We start from the raw sequence: 21,540 nt of genomic DNA on the forward strand, positions 1-21,540 counted from the left end.
GCATTTGACCCAATATGTGTCCACAGTCCAAAACAACACACCATTTGTGTAAAATAGAAAATACAATATATGACACTAAATACAATGTAACATGTAAACTACGCATGTAATATGCGTTACATTTTCATCCAATGAATGCAAGGAACGTTTTGTGCACAAACCAACACATGGGATAAACTGTCGCGATGTGCTGTTTCTGCCGTATGTTGTGCTAAATTGCCTACACTTACATTAGTGTAACATTGAAAAAACCGCTGGAGATTTTCGATAACTTTTCACGCTGTGGTGATACTGAATGACAGTTCAGTGTTGACCCTCTATCAGAGCCCGTTTCGCGTTGAATCATGGGAACGACAAAGCCGTCTTCCTCTTTCCGCCAGCGTCTTAAAGAAACAGAAGCTGTAGAATTTAAGTCTGAAGTGACATTAATTAATGTCATTTTTCTTGTAATATAAGTAATATGATACATTGTCATGTATATGCACGTACATCCAGATACATATAACTAATAGTTATAGAGAGAATAAGCACCTCACTTAATATAGACATCTTCATCTGGGCCTTTTATGACTAGCCTATATTCAGTTTGAGTACTGGTAAAGACAGTGGCCTATTGTAAGAGACTATTGTATGACATCAAGGGGCAAGATCGTTGAAAAACAGCTGGGTTATGATTTGTTCTCTAAGGAGCCTCTTGCCCCGACTGCCACTGCCAATTTGACAGTGTTCTGTGCATCTATTCATAACTGTTGTGTCCAAGTCAACACCTCTGAAGCAAACTCTCTCTTCAAGCTGATAAATTACGCCTACCAAAATCAACCCTTATCGCACACGCCTACTTTACCAGTGGCTTGTACACTTTCACTTTTGTGTACTCTACCGTTGGTTAGACTAGAAGCCTGCGCCTATTCTATACGCTAATTTAAAATATCCAGTTTGGGTGGCCCAAGAAACAAGTCTTGAAATTATTATGATAAAACTCTTCCTCAAAATACTACAAACCGGGCACCCAATTTGTTGACTTGTGAATGACCCTTCCAAGTTCCCATCAGGCAATGGGTAGTTGGGACATCTGATCGAGCCTGGTGGTGGAATTCATTCGCCGCAATACAAAGCTTCGACAGGGCCGAACAGGTAAGGTTGGTTTGGTCTAAAATTATCTCGCTGAGGAATCTGCGGCTATGTGTCCGCGTATAGTGTACTGTCTGTCATAGGCATGTTCTTTTAGGCAGATGTATTTATCAGGATTGATTTGTGTTTGTCAGTGCATAGATACATTAAACACACCAACGAGACATCTTTTTGTGAGCCCACAATCGATGCTAGCTAGCTATCTCGCTCGCTAGTCGCTAAATCAACTATGCTATCAAATAATTGAGGAGTACAGGCTAACGTTACCTGCGAAGTTAAATGTACTGAAAATGACACATTCAGGTGTTTAGATGTTACTGGCAATGCATTTTTACGTTCAGCTGCCTTTCTGTAATACAATATTTTTTTTCGATTTTACAACTGTTGGAGCTTACTGATAAAACTGCCTTTACCAAAGACGGAAGGTATTTTTTCGGAAGGTACCGTTACACAGTTAGCCTGTTAGTAATTCATAGGATGGGTAATACTGAAGCCCCCGACGCATTAACTTGCTAACGTTAGCTATTGCGGACGGCGATAGTTTTCACAGGCAAGTTTATTTGGATGACAGAATCGGTATCTATGCAGCCCACGTTTCATGGACGTGTTGCTTATTGCAGGAAACAAACTCATGAAGCTAGTAAGCTAGCCAAACAATCTAAAGGGCCTAACTGGCGTCTGTGCTAGGCAGATTGATTGACCAATGCTTCTTGTTGGCAACAACCCAGCCAGCATCTCGGATGTGGTTTACTGCCTGTGATAATGCACGCAGCTAGCTATGTTAATGTTTAATTTAATGCTTCACTTCACAGCAGTTGCGGGTCTTTATTGTCACATCAAATAAGGAGACGTTTTGATGTGACTGTATACAATATATCATTTTGTCTAGTTCGCAGTTCACGTTACATTCCTTGATCACTGCTGAACATGCAAGGTGGTAGCACTGGTTTTAGCAGTTATTAGGCATTGCTTTAAATGTCACGAATCCAACAACATAACGGTAGGACCATATACTTTACAGGTCAGTCAGTGGTAGTACTATCAACTTCAAACTTAAGTAATGCCTGAAAACCTTATCCTACAGACCTGCTGTTAGTTATTTGCTAACATTTAGGACATGTACACACCCTCAGCACTTGGGAATACAGTGCTATTTATAACTGGCAACACCTCCCCCTCTACACAGACACAGAGAATATCAATGTTAAGCCTGTGGACTGTTTGTTATTGATAAACCTAGGACTATGGTGTTTTGCAGACCCTCTTTTATAATCAAGAGGAGAAAAGTACTTTAAATTGTAATAGTCCAACAGGATAGGGTACTGTGCTTGGGAGTAGGCCGTACAGAAAAGACAATCATGTCTGCATGTAATTTGAGACTTGTTACACTTCAAGCTAATTCCTGCAAAGGCTCCCTCGTCTTATTCTATGTGTGGAATGTTGATATGAGGCTTGAGCAGCTTGGGAAGCACGTTAACCCACATACCTAGATAGCTTGCCATATCTTTTTTGCTCATATGAAGTCCTTTTAGGTATTCCATTTATGTACGTATACAGATAGACAGAGAGACAGGAAATGAGCAGAATAAAAGGGGTCGTCTTTGATATACAAATAGCCGTCATGTGAAAATGAAAGTGATCAATTGTGCATCATGAGAGTTTTTGGTCCTGAGCTTTTATGTCCAGTTCAATTTCATTTAGTTATTCAATTTTGATTCTTATCAATATCAATGATCAATATCAATGAACTTTACAGAACCTAAGCATTGGTAAATCAACTATTTTCTTTTTCTACAAAAGCCATTACATCATTGAGTTTGTACAGATATGCTCCTCTCAGTATCAAGGCTGGCGATTGCGTGCTGAAGGAAGCCTGCCACTGTATATCCTGCATCCTTCACTGTCAGTTTATTTCCTAGTTTAGCCCTGTGATTTTGACACCAGCCTGCAGTAAACCTGTCCTGTCATTCACAACATTGTTAGAGGGCCAGGGGTAGCCTTGGGGGATACTAGATGCCCATGCATCTGCCATGGCAACAGTTGGACGGGGAAGGGGTAAAAGATGAGAGAGAGAGGGCTTAGGTTGGAGTGGCATGTGTGTGGATTGGCATGTGGCTGGCTGACGAGGTGCTCCTCCCCTCTTGGGGAACGTAAGGCTATCCCCTCTCCCTCCCTCTCAGTCCTGTAAGACATGCCTCCTCCTCAGCGCAGTACAGTGTACCTGTACTCGCCTGCCAAAACTCAGAATCATTTTCAGAAAGACCTGTGATTTCAGTACATCTTTTGGGAGGAAAGAGACGCTTGAGTTAATGCGAGTTAAGCTGGGTGTGTGTGTGTGTGTGTGTGTGTGTGTGTGTGTGTGTGTTTGGTGTTACAGGACGCCTAGACTGTTCTCAGCATGGGGGTGAAGGAAAGGCCCCAGTGCTACTTTGATGTGGAGATCAATCGGGAGCCAGGTAAGAAGAGGTCTTTCAGCTGATTTTTATAAATATTGTTTTACATTTGGCCATGTTTTATGCAGTGTCTCTTTTTTTTGTGCTGTAACATACACACAAAGAACAAATAGGCCTATATGAGGTTTATTCATCGTGTGTGTGTGTGTGTGTGTGTGTGTGTGTGTGTGTGTGTGTGTGAATGACAGAGAAAGAGAGAGTGAGGGAAAGATGGATACAGGCCACATTCAACATTTTTCTTTTGCATTTTATTAAGTTTAAAGTAATTGTGATTGTTTTCCTTTATATGCTGAATCATAGTTGTTTTAGACCGTTAACATTTCCGAGATAACTCTTTGGTTAAAATGTGGTAAAAGGAATAAATGACTCCGGGGCTTTCTGTAGAAGTGTGGGTTTGTAGACCTTTTCCAACGCCACATATGCAATCTGGCTCTGCGTTTTTTAGGACGAAAGCTGTTAAAATACCTTGTAGTAAACCGCTGGGTGAAGAGTTGCGGTGGCCTCATGCCCAGCAGTGTTGTTTTAATCAGCCACAGACGGTGGGGTTGAGCCGTGTGTCTCGCCTGCTTGCTCATTATTAACTTGTTGCAACCCATGCTGTCAAAACCAATACTGCCAAAGGCAGGCTTGCTGTGTACCAGTAGCCCCGTTTACACCATTTACATCAGCCCAGGAACTTAAAGGTACAGTGTGTAGTTTTTAGTGGCATCTATTTGTAGAAATTTTATATAGTATTCATAATTGTTGCTGTTCAGCACCCTCACCACTTGATGGCACTAACAACTATACACTGGACCTTTAAGCCCAGGAGAATTGTCCTGGGCTACTAGCCCCAGGACTAGTGTTCCTGATGCATTTACTATAGGCTATGTAACCTACGACAAACATTGCAGCCATAGAGACACTGTACAACATTCCATGGACTGACAAACAAAACGGAGCACAACCGCAAGCAGAAAAAATGAAGCAATCCTGCTTATTATAGCCATTGTGTACCCTAAGGATGTAATATATTTTTGTCCACTGGTAGATATTTTGGTGCTGGCATGTTGAAGACAGGGCATATTAGATACTAAAGTTGTGAATGGGGCAGATGATCTGGGACCACACATGAAACAAGGGTGCCATTAGAAATGTGGGATAATGAAAATAACATGAATCTGTTAATTATGTAAACTGTGTTAGTTAGTTAGTTAGTTATCTAGCCGGTAAGTTAACCCCATTTGCTACCTAGTACCATAGTAACCATCATGACGTGTAAGCACAGGTTTGTGTACTTGTGGCCCTGACCGTTGAGCTGGGCTTGTTGGTAGGTTGCTGGTTTAGGTTCCTGGTTAAGCCCAGCCCAGCCAGCCCAGTACAGTGTAAACACTCCCTGGGGCAGGAACTAAGTTCAAGCACCAGTGGCCAGCAATGTAAATAGGGCTAATGTGATCTTGTGTGCATGTAGCTTTTGTTTTTCTTATTGCATCTTTATGAAATGCATCATGTCCTGTGAGAAAATGTGGCTGGTATGTCCTATACATGTATGTGGTTTGCCTACTCTATGAGGTAAACAACTGTTGATTAAACTGTTCTCATTTATAATGAATTGATGTCGAAGGAAGGGCATCACTAGAACCTAGCAGCTGCTACTGTGTCTTTGCTGGAATGTGTTTCAAAAAGTAATTTGAGATTTCTATTTTTTTTTTTTCTCTCTCGCTGTTTTGTTTTCTAGTTGGACGTATTGTCTTTCAACTCTTCTCCGATGTTTGTCCGAAGACGAGCAAAAACTTTCTCTGTTTGTGCACTGGTGAGTGTAATTAGTCAAATCATATTTCTGAATATTACTGAAGGCATGAATACTACCTCAAATATAACAACTCTCTTCATTTCTCACCAAAAGAGTTAAGTCATGTCACTTGATGTTTTGATCAGTTTCTCTTACTGTGCACTAGATAGGCTGCTGAGGTGGACTACTCAGTTAACTCGGGCGAAATAAGTGTCCCGGCTTATTATTTTGTGAAATGAATGCAATATGAAAGTACATCATAGCCTATATGGTATTTTTTGGAATGTCAAGTTCACAGGCATTCGTTATAACCCCTATGTGGAACAGGCAGGGGAACTGCATTCATTTATTTCTCCATTACTTAAAATTACACAGAAATATCATTTGTTCTGGGTTTTGCAACTTGCCAGTTGTGTCACTAGTGGCACAATGTGCTCTCCTTCACCATTACCAACAGCACATCAGTAACATTACATTTGACCACTGAAGCAATTTATCAATTTATTGTGCTTGCTTGGCGCTTGAAATGTTTGTCCTATAACAGGCTCTTCCTGAGGAATGTAACCAAATAGATTCCATGTCACATCTTTTATAGATGAGGTCAATGTTTAGAGAAAAAATGCCTGATTGAGTGAGGACTCTTTCCTCTCTCTCTCTCTTTTTTTTTTTTTTTTTTTTTAATAAATCCGGTCAGCAAGTACAGTCTGTTCTCCAGACATCATTCATCAGTCCCTCTCTGTCAGCCTGGTCTTTGGTTGCAAATTACGAAACACCAGACTACTTCCGTTTGGCCGATCAGTTTTCTCCATGCCTGCAAGGGTTGGGGAACCAGAATTCTGTGATGACAAGCCACTTGTTATTTGTTTGTCAGTGATACAAATATTTAAACGGTTGAAATGTCCTCTGTGAAATGATTCACTATATCATGTTGAATTGATAAAAGCACAGCACAGTTCAAACCACAAAAAGTGTAATCATTGTTGTGGTCTTCACATGCTTTAAGATCGACTCATATAATATGCATGAATGCAAGCTACATAAGAAATAAGGACAATTATTTATTTTATTAATAATATAGTATTCATTATTTATTTATTTTATGTGGTTGTTGCCTCTAATTCAAGCGCCATTACTGAATTTTTACAGACCCGCTGTGAAATGTCAACTTGTATGTTAGTTTCAGTGGCCCATGATGGCAACAAAACATATTTGATGAAAAGTTAGGGAAAAGGTAACGAAAACAATATTTTATAGAATCAACACAATTGTAGACAGAGAAATGGCACTTCTCACTTAAGGCTAATCTCAACTGCCACTATACTGATAAATATTTAGAATGGTAAATGGGAGAAAAACGCATTGATTAGTGGCCTAAACTGAGTGATTAATATACTGTAAAATACAAAAAAAGTACTTTTCTGTCTCACTTTTTGTTGTGCATTAAGGCCCCGATGAATGACGGGCTTCTACATTATTTTATTCACATGTGGTGTTGAGTGTAGTTGCATATTCATTTGGTGACATTTTGTTGAGTTTAATGATCGGCCACTTTAATAATTTGGTGGTCAGTGTTATGCTGTCAAACGGAACATAACAATAGATGAGATTCGATTAGATGTGCCTGCTAAACATTGAAAACCAAGATGCAGATTACATTTCAAAGAAGAAAGTGGCTGAACGCCTTCCTCAAAACAATTTCCATGTAATGCCTACCTTTATGACCAGACACCCAAATGAGGCATTGGCCCGCCCTCGAAGGTGCTTAGGTCTGTGTGCATGTTATCAAAATAGCTTTACACGATGCCCTTCTGTATTGTGCATAAGAGCCCCCTGTGTGTGTGTGTGTGTGTGTGTGTGTGTGTGTGTGTGTGTGTGTGTGTGTGTGTGTGAGATACGGTCTCTTTCTTTTTTTTTTCTCTCTCCCCTGTCCTTGACTCCATATCTGGCGATTCTCATTGATTCCTCCTGAAAACGGGAAGCCGGTAACAAAAAAACATCTTGAGTTACCCCAGCAATGCGCGTCGGCACGTTAGCAACCCGAATGGTGCAGCCACATTGCCGCCTGTCATCGACAACCAATTGCGTACTGGCCTCAATAATCCCCCGCTAGGGTGTCACAATCGTCACCCGGTGAATATGCCAGACTGACAGTTGGCTGAAACGTGCTCTTCACTGCCCTGAGAGACAAAGCAGTAAATCAGAGATTGCCCATCATGTGGCTTACAACTGCTGCGGTGCATGTTTCATGTCCTCCTTTCCTATGGCCCACCTGTTTGAACTCATGGCGTGTTTATAAAACCCTTCACTGGCCCAGTCAGCTGTGTGTGGATGGCTGCTTCTTAACTGATGGAAAGCATGTGTTTGAGGTCCGAGTTGTCTGGCGAGTTGAGATAGGGGTGGCTGAGAGGGAAGAGACCATGAATATGCGGTGCTTGAGAGCTCTGGGAACAGGACAGGCCTGCCACTCAAATTATGTTGCTATTCACTGAACTTATTTTGTGTATGACAAAAAAGCAAATAACAGAAACAACAGTGTTTGTTAGGTGAAAATTCACCCTAGTTACCTCAGGACTCCGGAGCTGCATATAAGTATATTTATTAGACAAACAACAACAAATGCAATCGGGCTCACTCCGAGCACAAGGCTGAAAGTGAAGCCCTGATAAACACATCGCACAAGGTTTATATAGACAGAAGTTTAGTTTTCAGCAGTGGATCTCTGACGTCCGAGGCTCCCTATATTGCACGGATGGCAGTTTTGCAAAAGGTCGGAAGAAGCTTATCACCTCTGGTCTAAACATGCTCTTGTACAAATGCAGACTAAGTGGCACCTAATAATCTAAGTTACACACACGCAGAAACACAGAAAAGCCATGTTCCTGCTTACATAAGTACATGATTCATATAAGGTAATTAATAATACAAGGCAATTGATTATTATATTCTATAAGTCATTAACAGTGTTTGGAAATGATCTCCATCAGTGTTTTTCATGTAGCATCTTGTCTTATAAAAGATAAATGTTGTTTCAGAGTCATTTGAATTTATATATATATCTATCTGAGAACCATTTCTGTCTGGAGTTGACCCTTTTGGTAAATGTTTGGGTAAATGTGAGACGGGTTGAGAGAAAAAAAAATGAAGGCTCTGATGCATTTTCTGTGTGTGTTTTTACAGGTGAAAAGGGAACCAGCAAAACAACAGGGAAAAAACTATGCTTTAAAGGTTCCACTTTCCACCGCATAGTAAAGAACTTCATGGTCCAGGGTGGAGACTTCACTGAGGGTAGGCATAACACCAGCCTTGCTTCTGAAAACTCACTGTACTCACACTGAAGGCTGACTATAGTCAGGAAATGCCATAGATAAGAATAGGGGCCAAGAACAAAAGATTAAACCAGAATGGCTTTCATGTTGAATGTCACTTCTAATCGAATTTGGAAGCAGAACAATTATTTTATTAATTTAATTCCCAGGTTGCTGCTTATTTGAAAAGGTTTTCTAGTTTGTTTGTTTTCGTATGGAGTGCCTCACAAGATGTCTTTTAAAGATGTATACACCTCATGATTTCTTGACTTCTTGATTTTCCTTCGTAGGCAATGGAAGAGGCGGAGAGTCTATATATGGTGGCTATTTTGAAGGTAAGGGGCTACCCTGACTACCAAATGAGATGTGGATTGCTAATGTCACTTAACTCCTTAAATAACCAGCTACTCGTCTCAACTCCTCTGTCCTAACTGCCTCTGCATGAGTTAAAAGTAGCATGGACAGCTAGCTTCGTGCATGGGATTCCAGAAAAACATACACATCTGATGAACGTTACTTGTAGACTGTTTCTTCTTGAATTGTTTCCTGTAAGGTTTTCTTTTTTTTCTTTCTTTTTTTTTTTTTTTTAAGTGACAGCATGGGGGCTAGGCATTTTTTTTCTCTTTACTGAAAGATCCAATCTTCCTGCCTAAAATTTTCAACATATTCTTTTATTTATAGAGAGTGTGGTCTTTTGCAATGAAAAGGTAAGATACGTGCACAGTGCAGCTACACAATCTAAACATCTGTTCTCCTCCCCCCCCCCCCCCCATCACTCCCTTGTCCATATTCCCTGTCTGAATTCAAGGCTCACAGCGTTTATTTGCAGTGCTCTGTGGTTTGACGGATGGATGGATGGATGGATGGATGGATGAATGAATGAATGAATGGATGGATGGATGTCTGAGACTTAGGGTATCTTTTGTGGTGTACAGAAGCTCCAGAAATGACTTGAAGGCGTTTAGGTCGAGGGTTTGCTGAGTTTGCAAGATTTAGTGTGTTTTTTTTTTTTTTCCCAAGTTTGGAGCACTTTCTGTTTTGTTGAGATTTGGGTTTGGGTTAGCTGCCCTCACAAACACTCAAAGGCACTTGGTCTGTTTCGCTTGTACAACATCAAGTGCGATTATTCCCCCATCCCCTTGCCCCCACTGTTTTTTTTGCCAACATTATTTGCTTGCCAAATTTTATTTTTACCAATATTTACCTATTTTCCTAGGCAACATCACAAAGTAAGGGAGGACGAATGGAAAGCTGCACACAATCATTTTTTTCTTCATCTTCTTATTAATTTGGTCATTTTCGCTCTGCCATAAATGATGCAAACTGCTCGGATAGGGAGAATTTAGCAGAGACAGGCACCAAGCATGAGTTGCCACGCAACGTTATCTGTCATCTAGTCACTATTTTTAAGACTGTTAGCGTTTTAGAAAATTGCATGTTAAGAAATAATTTCATATTTAATGGTGATTTATTTATTGTAGGAGAATTTTGGATCCATCAGCAGTCATAAATAGCATTCGCCTCCTGATTTTAGATTGGACAGCTTTCATACCAAATACGAACTGCTCCACTGGTCCGCACCAAAAGTTCTTGTGTGAAAGCACCCAAAAATTGTGTAGATAGTCCAAAGTAGAATTTAGGAGATGTGGTTCAGATAAGATTATCACAGATTGAATAGCACTTTATTTTGCAACATCTGCAACATGGTTGACGCCTTTCACAGCTGATCCCATCATCTTTCTGTGGATTTTACAGATTTGTAGGCCTTGAAGCAGAAAGAAAATGATATAGAGTGGATAAGTGCAGTCAAATTTTAGCATGAATGAATGTACACATAGACGTCTCTCTCTCTCTCTCTCTCTCTCAGCACCTCTTTGGAGAAAAAGAGCCTCTCCTCAGCCCAGTCTCCCGACCTCGTCTCTCACTCTCTTCAATTTCTCTCTCTTTCTCTCCATACCCATCCCCGAACAGACGAGAACTTTATTCTCAAACACGACCGGGCCTTCCTCTTGTCCATGGCCAACAGGGGCAAGAACACCAACGGCTCCCAGTTCTTCATGTGAGTATGCTTCACTCTGTTGCCAGGGGGTTTGGGAAGCACTGTTCACACAGATGTCATCACGCCATCCCCTCAAACCACCACCCCCTCCCCCAGTCTGTTTAAAGGGACGCCATTGGCTAGAAGTCAGTGATTCCACTGCCACTGTATTGCAGAGAAAGGAAGTCTCCGCTGTCCCAAATATAATATTTACATTTTAAGGCACACCACCTTAAACAGTGTTTCCCTGTTGCTGATAATGTTGATAATAATATGAATTTTTCAAAGGATTGTATTGTACAAGATATGTATTTAAAACTACGTGAGACTTGCTTTCCTGCTAAGCAGGGATTTTGCAGTTATTGTCCCTTTAAATGTCTGTCCATAGACTGTTCATTTCTAGAGACTAATTGGGGCTTAACATGAAAGAAGTGTATCGGCTTCTTTTAGGTACTGTTTAGTACTGCATTTCCATCTAAATCTGTGTGATATTTATCTAGAGTTAGGGGAAGATATATGGGAATATTGTTCACTTTACATTGTACATTTAAATGCTACATATGCTTCCATTAACCTCCTTGCAACCAGGTCATTTTGGAAAAGAATCAAGCTGGTTATACTTGGCTTCTGTCAGCTAGGGATTGTGCTTTAGTTTTGATGGTTTTTGTTTTTATGTGTTTTTCTTGTCTTGCATGTTTTCTTGTTCCCGTAGCTTCGCTGGACTGTAGCTTATTCCTTTGTCTTCTTGACCAGAGTAATAATCCCCATTTGTGTGTCTTGTTTTTTTTTGTCTTTGTTTCTGGGAAGCACTGCATAATCTAATTTATGTATGTGTGGTACAGACAATCTCCACATGTTCATTTCCCCTTTGACCTCCTCCTGAACAATGCATTTAGAAAAATATACAGTATGACAAAAGATTTGGACTCCTTTTTTGCCTACCAATGTTACATTTTTTCTCTTGCCGTTTTTGTGTAAAATTTGCAGAAACTCTAGCATCCTGCTCCTCCAAGGTAATGTGTTACTCCAAGGCTGTGCTTCTCCTGACTTGTGTATTTATGATTGATTAGTTTGTGTTCACTACATCCGCAGGCTCTCTTCATTTCTTTATTTTTAATTTTTTTTATTTGAATGTTGCACTTTGGGATAGTTCATGTTTATGCTGTTTTATTGAGATTAAAAGATTCTGAAGTTGCTCCCAAGGTGTCGCTCTTTCAAAATTGTAAAGTCAGTTAGAGCTGACTGGTGAGATGAATTGGTATTTACAGAGTACTAATCAAGCCTTTGTCTGATTTTATATTTATTTATATACAAGTTTCTTCTTGGGCATAGAAAACAATAGGACCTTGTGTTCACACAATTTTTTTATTTATATATATTTTTTGTAATCTCTTTTACAGTCTTCCACTGTTGAAATGTACTATTGTTTATCATTAGGTCAGTTATTCTAGTTTTAGTTTGTCATGTGTAAGAAAAGATCCATGCTGGATTTTGCAATTCCTCATGTCTACCAAGACTATCTGTCACGGGTTGTTTATGGCAAAATACAGATTTCCCTGTTGATTTTTACTGCTCTTGAGTTGCAAGGAGTCTGTGCATAGCCTCATCGATCCTCCATCTTCTCTCTCTCTCCTTCGTCTGGTGAACTGGTTGCCATCCTACATGCCTGCCCTGGACTGCTCCATTGTCATTACAGCACTACAAAGATGGCGGCACACCTGGATGAGTAAGTTCATTCTCTGCTTAAGCTCGACATTACGTTACCTGACTAAATGAATGGCTGACGTCACCACACGGTGAGGAGTATGAAAGAAGACACAGCTGGCTATCATTTCCTGGTGTGTGAAGATAGAATCATAGTTAGCAGAGATCCTAACTAAATATATAGAGAATAAATGGTCCTGAGTATTAGTTATAACAAAAGTGCAAATAATGAATGCATCCAAACTCCTCCTATTCCTAAAAAAAAAAAAGGAATTGGGAATACCTGAATAGAATGTGACCCACAGGCCTGTGATAGAATTTCAACAAAGTTTAGATCAAGTTTTTAAAACAGTCTTCACCCAGAGTCTGCAGTTTGCTGCAGATGTTGACCTGTGCTTCTACTCTGCCCCTCAGGGTCCACGTGGTCTTTGGGCTGGTGATCTCTGGCTTTGAGGTGATCAGGAACATAGAGGGCCTGAAGACGGACTCTGCCAGCAGACCTTACGCTGACGTCAGAGTGATTGACTGTGGACAGCTGTTCACCAAATCCGCAAATGACGGTGAGAAAGGGGGGGGATCCTTTTCATTTGCTACTGTCTTCAAGTTCACCACACTGCTGCTGTGGTTATATTCTTCATTGGCTGTGTATATTCCCTTGATATTGCTGAAACGTTGCAATTACTAGGCATTCAGTACAATTAGACATTTGGACAGTTAAAAAAAAAAATATATATATCTATTGGCCACATTGCAAAGAGGGCCGCCATGCATTTTACAATGTGATAGCTCCTGCCCCTTTTAAAATTCCCTGTCAGTCTTCACGCGTCAGAGTGGGCCTGCCATTGGCCGTCAGCTGTTTGGGTCGTATCGCACAAGAGGATAGCATTTTGATGCAAGTGCTTTGCCTAGCTTTAGAGGGCGGCTTGTAACCCGATCCCCCATTGAGCCGTGATCAGCCATGCAATCCCCTGTGCCCACTGGCAGTGCCCACTTATTTATGGATCCTGTCACCAGCTTGCCTTTGAACACTGCGACATAGTGTGAAGCCTCTGTTATGGCAACATGGTGTATGAACTTCAATAAACCCCAAGGTGACTGTTTATTTTTGCATCAACGGCTTAGTGACTTTGGTCTATCGTGTGCGTGTGTGTGTGTGTGTGTGTGTGTGGGTGTGCTTTCGTTCAGAAAGTATGGTTAGCACATGAAGAAGTGGTTTCCCCTGAGTGTAAACGTATGAGTGTGTATTTAAACCAGAATGAGTTTTGTTGAAATTCCCTTAACTGCAAATTGGAGATGAACCATGAACACTATAAATGGACACACACAATTGGACAGTTACTTTGTGACATTTGAATGTTACAAGATCTTGCTGTGCCTAAGTGTGGTAATTCGTTTTCTTAGTTTTATTTTTAATATAGGTTACTTGTTAAAATAGGCTGTCTGATAAACTGCATAAATGCAACAGAAATGGTGTCACAAAATGTCACGACATCTTGCTGTGCCTAAGTCTAGTGATTTTTTTTTTTTAATTTGACTTCTCTGTCTGTGAACTCTTGCAGTTCTCAGACGGAAGAGGAGGAGAGGAGCAATGGACTCTGCCGACTCCTCTCGCAGCTCCTCCGAGTCTCCCTCTAGCTACTCCTCCGAGGAGTCGGAGGCCGAGTCCAGAGGAAAGTATCGACACCACAAGAGGAAGAAGGCCTCCAGGAGCAAACGCTCAAAGAAGAGAAGGAGGAGAGGGTCAAAGAGAAGAGAGAAAGGCGAAAGTGAAACCATACCCTCAGATCGAAGGAGGTGAAGCTCAGCTATTGATTTGGGATGTGAACAAACTGTCGTATATCTGACTTCAGTGGAGAGTTGATTGCAGGAAATGCAGCGTATTGAATTATTTTACAGTTTCCATATTTAATGACGTTTAAAGTGCAGTTAGGAGAAGGTGGTATTCATATATTCCAACATGACATTTCCCCCTTTATTGATACTGAAGAATTTAGTCAAAAAAAATAACCAGGATGCAGGAGCATTTTTGTTTGTGTGTCTGCTTTTGTTTGCCTTTTTGTTTGTCCTGCAAACGGTTACTTAACTCTTGGTATTAAGGGTATTAATATACTTAAGAAAATGACAATTATGAAAATTGAATATACCTTTCATCAACCGTTCTCTATAAGGTCAACCTGTAAGTAAAAACACAACATTTCATCAGTGAAATATTTTTCCCATCATTCATTCCCAGTCCTGCTGAAGAGCAAGAGGAAAAGGAGGATAGGGACCAGGCGCAGAACGTGCGCCGGGAGAAGCCGGTGGTTCGTCCAGAGGAGATCCCACCGGTGCCAGAGAACCGGTTCCTGCTGCGAAAGGATGTGCCTGCACAGGAGGAGAACCCAAACATGTCAGTTCCCGACTCGCACTCACCCAGGGAGAACCTAAGGTTGTTATTAGAAGAGTGTAGCCGCTTTGTGGTTACGCCTAGCACTGTGTGTTTGATTTGTCATGTCTCACTTGTTTTTAACGATTGTTATTAATATCTTATAACATCTTCTTGGCTCTTGCAGTACTGAGCAAGAGAACCCTGTGGTTCCCACTGACCATCTTAAACCAGCTGTAACCAAATCTGGACGAAAAATCAAAGGCCGTGGAACAATGGTACCTATTTTTCAACTTCTTCTCTCTCTTTTTTTTTTTTTTTTTCATGTTGCCCTCTACCATTGAAAATCACATACAGTAAAACACATTACAGAGAGATTGCACCATGTGCATTTAGCTGCTAGGCTTTAAACAGTGACATGGTTGAATACCCACTTAAAGTCTCATTTTGAACTGTAAGATTATTTTCTTATTCCCCAAGCAAGCCATTGATGTTGACCTTATGGATGTGAGGTAATCTATGCCATTTGAGCCCTCTGCTGTTTTGGTTGTGGTATGGCCTTGTGTACTTATGGAGTGTGTCTTTTTCTTTCTTTTTTTTTTTTTTTTTCCCGCTGCAGAGGTACCACACCCCCCCTGGTGTTAAGTCTGGCTCTGAGTCAGCAGAGGAGCGGGGCAGCAGTGAGACCCCCCCACACTGGAAAGAGGAGATGCAGAGGACGAAGACCTACCATCCCCCCAGTGTGGAGAAATGGAGTAAAGGAGACAGGTAATGACTGACATGTATGAGAGATATTGACTGTCATGTTCAACTATAACTGTCAGAAAAGTGCCAGAATGTATCTTAAAGTCTAAGGAGGGAAGTATGCTTGTTTGGTAGATGAGTATGCAAGAACATAAGTGAGCCGTGATCATTTGAATATTCTCAGGTTTTTAATGTTTTAATAATTTTCTCATTAGATGGGACGACCGAAGTGATAGTCCCTGGTCCAAGTCCAAGTCCAGGTCCAGATCAAAAGAGCTGTCGCCAGACCATGGATCTGTCCACTCAAGCCCACACCACCACAGAAAGGACCGGAAAAAGTCCAAGCGCAGGAAAAAGAATAAGAAACACAAGCACTCGAAGAGACACAAGAGCTCAAAGCCCAGGCCCAAGGGGTCCCCATTGTCTGAAGGAGAAGGCTCCCATTCTTCGGGGAGAAAGTCAAAGCTGTCAAGCCATGCAGAAAGGAGGTCTCGCTCTTTGTTATCTTCGAGACAGTCCCTCAGAAAGGAATGGTCTGGATCTGAGAGGAAAGGTCGGTTGTCTGTTTCCTCTCGGGATTCCAGGTCTTATTCCCGCTCCAAGAGCAGGTCCTATTCCCGCAGCTACTCTAGATCACACAGGAAGTTCAGATCATCTTCAAGGTCAAGAAGCTGGACGCGTTCCAGAAGCCGATCTCTGTCCGGGACCAGATCGAGGTCAAGGTCACGTTCTCTGTCAAGGTCTAGGAGCAGGACTAGGTCTAGATCCAGGTCTTCATCCAGATCCAGGTATAGGGGAAGGTCCCTGTCGAGGTCAAGAAGACGGCGTGTATCCAGATCTCCTCGGAAAGCAAAACTGAATGACCGCATCAAACCCAAGACTGTTCCACTGCAGGCAGCTGTTCAAAGCATAGAACCCAAAGCTCCACCCCCATCAGCACCTGAGAATGTACCTGCGCTCCCTCTCAGTGACAGCCCCCCTCCGTCTCGATGGAAACCAGGTCAGAAGCCATGGAAACCATCGTATGTTCGTGTTCAGGAGATCAAAGATAAGACCACTCCTCCCTCCACTGCTCAAACCGGTCAATTTAAGAACTTGGCCTTACAGAAGCAGCTCATGTCCCGTAGTCAGACTCCGCCTCAAAAGGGAAGCGGTGTGGCCCACGAGATGCGGGGACGGCGGATGACCAGGAGCAGGAGTCTTCGCAGGCACTCCCGTAGCGCTTCCTCCAGCAGCCGATCTTGCAGCAGGTCGTACAGCAGATCGCGAAGCAGGGGCCGCTCGAGATCAACGATTCGCTCTTCAGGCCGGTATGACAGTCGGTCCTCGTCCTACAGCAGATCCGACTCGTATGACTCGCCCAGGAGAGAAAGCACAAGGAGAAGATCCTCTGAGCGAGGGAGAAAACACCATCGCAGTTCTCTAAAGATGAGCCACAAGGACGCAAAGCACACAATGCCTAGTGGAGGCCAAGAGTGTATGGCTGTGTCATATGGAGAGGACGGTACTAACATCCACAAAGCTTCGGTTTACAGACAGAATGGGTCCAAAGGACAAAAAGATGTGATTGCTGCAACGCTCTACAGCAGTGGTATGGCCCACAATCCAAAGCCGTTGCTAGGAGAGGAATCCAAAAGCAAGTCTACTTGGGAAGGTTCTTTTGATGTTCCTCAAAATAATCTGATTCCTGTCATCAATGCTGCACATTCGTCGGGTGGCTGGGACTCTGATAGTGATTCAAACAAGCCAGTGCTGAAACAAACCATTCCTGATGTGAAACACGTGTCGGAAAAAGAGGAAGGTGAGGCCACGACTGAATCTGATGGGGACTACCACATATCGCCTGCTGAGAAACCTCGAAAACCACTTCAAGAAGTGCCACGTCCTTTAACTCCCCCTGCTTTGCAAAAGTGTTCCGTTGAGGACCACACTGAGGACCGTCCTGAGGTAGAGAAGCATAAGTCCAAGAAAGCAAAGCGAAAACACAAGCACAAGAGGAGGAGCTCTGCCAAGTCGGGGAGTCATCGTTCGAAAACCAAAACAAAGAGGTCAAAGAAGAAACACCAGAAACTGAAAGAGACTTTCCACTGGCAGCCTCCGCTGGAGTTTGGGGAGGAGGTAGAGGAAGATGAATCTGTCATTCAAGGAAAGAAAGCTGAACAGAGTGCTATGAAAGACGCTCACAAAAGAAGCACCGTCTCACATCTCAAAACCAAGGTTTTGGGAAATAAGGATCCAGTGGAAAGAGGCCACTCTTCAGTTCAAGACAATTCCTCAGTGGTTGCGACACCTTTATCAGTTAAAGATGAGAATGATTTGATGAAAAGGGAAAAGTCAAAGCCAAGTAACCATAGAAGTCCAGCACAACACCATGTCCATGATATCAATGATGGCAAGAATGTAAACAGTGTGGATTATTCAAAGAGTGACCAACAGGAAGAACCCCAAGATGATCAAATGGAGATTTGCACCCCAGATCATCAAAATGTTCCAGAGATCATCACAGAGCCAACAGGGCATATAGTTGTCGAAATGAGACAGAAGCTGACCAAAAGCATATCGCCTTTAAAAAACCCTGTAGAAAGGGAGCATGTGAATAAACCTGCCTCAACAGTGCAGCATCATCAAGAACAAAACGAGGAAATCCCCAAAGTACCAAGAAACCCAGTAGCAGACCAGATGATTGATCCCAGGTGGAAACCTTTGAAAGGAATCACTGCCCTACAAGCTGCAAATGTGATGTCTACTGTTCTGAAAACCCACAAATCCTCAGGGCACTCAGAAGATAAAACCCCCGGTCTCAGGATGGAGATCAAGAGCAAGAACCGAGTCCGACCAGGGTCCCTCTTCGACGAGGTCCGAAAGACGGCTCGTCTGAACCAGAGGCCCAGGAACCAGGACAGCTCCAGTGAGGAGGGATCCTCGTCCATGGGTGATGACATGCCAGGGTCTGGCAGCAGGTCCCCTTCTAAATCCCGCTCTGTCTCAAGGGAGCGGTCCAAGTCCCGGGGGCGCTCTCGCTCCTACACTCGCTCACGAAGCAGATCCAGGAGCTCAAGCTATTCCTCCAGGTAGTTTTCACTGTGTCTATAGGTGGTAAGCATTGGCACATCAGTTATTAAGATAAGATAAAACAAGGCGTTGGATGTATAATGAGGTGAAAATAGTGTTGCATGTGTCATGGTACTTCAGAAATTATAGATTTAAAGGAAAAATCATGGTAAGACATACATTTATTTATTTATTTATTTATTTATGTCTTACCCTGCTTCTAAATCATATAAAATGTCAATAGGTTTTCATGAGTGAATTTCAGTGTGTGTGTGTGTGTGTATACAAACAGTATACTGTAATTTAATACAGTTTCTATTTAAAATCAATGTTTCTATGAAACCGCTTTCCCCCTACAGGAGCTACAGCAGAAGTCGTAGCAGAAGGCGATACAGCAGGGGACATTCACGATCCAGGAGCAGCACTTACAGGAGCTCTCGCACTCACAGGTAGGCTGTCAGTCAAAGAGGAACGGGCTAAAATGACCAACAGGTTAGGAGCATATGTGACATCAAGTAAGAAACTAACGTATTGCTTTTGGTTTTAACAGCCGAACTTACAGTAGGAGTCATTCCAGAAGCCACTCATACACTCGACGCAGAAGGTCCAGGTTTGTGGAATTCTCAAATACGAATGGAAAAACAAGTTCACATATATCACTATCCTGCCTTTTGGCTCGTTATGTGTCGCAGGCTCTTTTTTTATTTGTTTGTGTTGGTTTTAGGTCTGACTCTTATGACAGCTACTCCAGCCGCAGTAGGAGTCGCAGCACAAGCAGAAGACAGCGACGTGGAAGGAGTGACAGTTCAGATCGGCCTTCTAGGTCAGAGGGCTCCCATACACTTTGGCGCTTCAACTAAGCTGACTGACTTCTCAGACTTTACACTTCAGATAATTAGGCGGTCCCTCCCTGAAAATATATTCTGCATAGTCGTACACCTAATGATTAACTAATGTATATCTGTAGATTATGCTTCCTTTTTTATCCACAGTTATACTTTGGCTGTTTAGTCTGAAAAAATTAAGCAGGGCTTTTTAGCATTTTTATTCTCTTGATAGCTGATTTTGATTTTAAGATTTTGCTTATATCGTACCACTCTTCACTGTTGTAACTTAAAGTATTTTTGGATAAAAGTGGTCTAATGAATAAAAGTTAAAGTGGCATTATGCAGTAATTGTACGTTAGGGTTAGGATAAGCAGTTTTACCTTAAAATAACAGCTTAAAAAAAATTGGGGCACTACAATGACTTTTAATATGAAGAATCGCTTCCGTGCCGTTGCCATACCAGGGTCCGTAGGCATATTACTGGGTTATGTAGGTTTGGCTGAAGCCGCCCGGTTTCTACTGTCTGCCGAACTAGTAAGTAGCTTATTTGCCGTCTTGCTTTATCTTGTGTTGCACTTGCTTGATGTTTGACTGTGTTAGGACAGTTGTTGACTAACTAGTTTGTCATAGTGTCAAAGTAAGCACATTTCAAGAGGTTTCGCTAGTTTTAGCCGCTAGCATCTCGTTAGCGATTAGCAATTGTTCCGTATGCTGCTTTAACATAATTGTACTTATAATGAGGATCTTACTCATCGTGCTTTTCCTTCCGGCTGTAGGTCGTATCGTTCGTACAGTAGGAGCTCCTCCAGACACAGAAGTCACAGTCACAGCAGCCGGTACAGCTGAGGGTTGCTCTGCAGTGGAGTTCTGGCTGTCCTTTTCCATGTTTTTAGGGGGGATGTTAACTAAAAGTATGATATCATTTTAATATCATTTTTTTTTTTTATCTAAACATGGTGTAAAGTAATCAAGTTTATACTGTAAATACTTAAATTTGTGCATTACAAACAGTATATAGGTGCGTTTGAAACCTGTCTTCCTGTTTTTGCGCGTGCGTATGCGCCGCCAATCGATACACTGAAGTGAACATAAAGTAGAGGTGACAGCTTTTCCTTCTTTGTTATTTTGAGATTGAAGATATAACCTGATGTAACATGAAAATTACTTTGTGCGTCACGATCTACAAGACTAGGAAATTCCCAATTTCAGATGCTTCTCCAATGTAAGACAGGGGCACCTTGTATTCTTGCACAGACACAGATTTGTTGATTTTGTTTTTGTAACTAGCAAACTGACCATGAACATTTGAACCAGACTGCATTGGTATTTCTTATTATTTCACGAATGTAAACCAGTCTTATAACTCTGTCTTGCCATCACTAAAATACCTATGCAGATTTCTCTATCAACAAATACTAAATACTTTTACAATACATGAGAATTCTGTTGTCTTATTGTTCAGGTGAATGTACTTATACAGCAGCTGCATCTGGCATGACTCACAAGGTGTTTTCCAGAACAAAGAAAATGAAGAAATTAAATTCAGCAAACAGTTAACATTGTAAGGAAAGTAATAAAAAAATTACAAAGGGTTCACAAGACATAGCATGTCTTTACAATATACAACTTTATTTACAATAAACAGTGCATTTGCATCACCTTCTCTGAGGAATTCCCTCAGCATGCGATGCTGATGGGAAGAGGATGCCCTGAGAAAGCATACTTGTCTGACAGGGTGGAGCACAGGACCGATTGATGAGTTATGCAAGGGTAAGAGATGAGCTCAGGATTGTCCTCTTTCATTCTTGCCACAGCTCCTTTCTCTCTCCCTACCATGGCAGGGGCTCCATGTGTGGTTATTGAAACCACTTGTTTCAGCTCTATTCCCCTCTTTGTTAACTTCTCCTTTATGGCCAGGTGGGTGTCCTCTCCTCTTGTACTGGTCTGAAGGGGTGTAACACCTTACAAGTCTTCACAGAACTCTTTCTTCTCCTTGTTGAAGAACCTTACATAAACTAACAGCTGCGCATTGTCACACACATCAGTGGACTCATCTACAGCTAAGCCTACACATGGTGCCTTATGAATTGCTTCATCCAGTTGCTAGCACATCCTGGGTTAATATTTCAGTTTTCTTTGTGGCTGATGATG

At 41.9% G+C, this 21,540-nt stretch overlaps 1 protein-coding gene across 7 annotated transcripts; it reads left to right on the top strand.

Moving 5' to 3' along the window:
- Positions 1 to 692: 692 nt before the first annotated feature.
- On the top strand, positions 693 to 20,822 carry nktr (natural killer cell triggering receptor). Of its 7 annotated transcripts, none has more exons than XM_042706100.1 (17): positions 693 to 1,134; positions 3,509 to 3,587; positions 5,302 to 5,376; positions 8,533 to 8,640; positions 8,951 to 8,995; positions 10,632 to 10,719; positions 12,395 to 12,424; positions 12,817 to 12,962; positions 13,962 to 14,196; positions 14,636 to 14,830; positions 14,955 to 15,045; positions 15,387 to 15,535; positions 15,727 to 18,582; positions 18,922 to 19,011; positions 19,113 to 19,172; positions 19,287 to 19,385; positions 20,166 to 20,822. In XM_042706100.1, exons 2-17 carry the CDS (start codon positions 3,530 to 3,532, stop codon positions 20,233 to 20,235), a joined length of 4,395 nt encoding a protein of 1,464 aa, XP_042562034.1. In that variant the 5' UTR covers positions 693 to 1,134; positions 3,509 to 3,529; the 3' UTR covers positions 20,236 to 20,822. The 7 variants fall into 7 exon arrangements, with proteins under 7 accessions (XP_042562034.1, XP_042562036.1, XP_042562033.1 ...); XM_042706102.1 differs by having other exon boundaries at positions 14,636 to 14,791; XM_042706104.1 differs by lacking the exons at positions 693 to 1,134; positions 3,509 to 3,587; positions 5,302 to 5,376 and adding exons at positions 9,342 to 9,367; positions 11,686 to 11,711 and having other exon boundaries at positions 8,568 to 8,640.
- Positions 20,823 to 21,540: the final 718 nt, after the last annotated feature.

Source organism: Clupea harengus, unplaced genomic scaffold, assembly GCF_900700415.2.
Source record: "Clupea harengus unplaced genomic scaffold, Ch_v2.0.2, whole genome shotgun sequence".
Classification (NCBI taxonomy): domain Eukaryota; kingdom Metazoa; phylum Chordata; class Actinopteri; order Clupeiformes; family Clupeidae; genus Clupea; species Clupea harengus.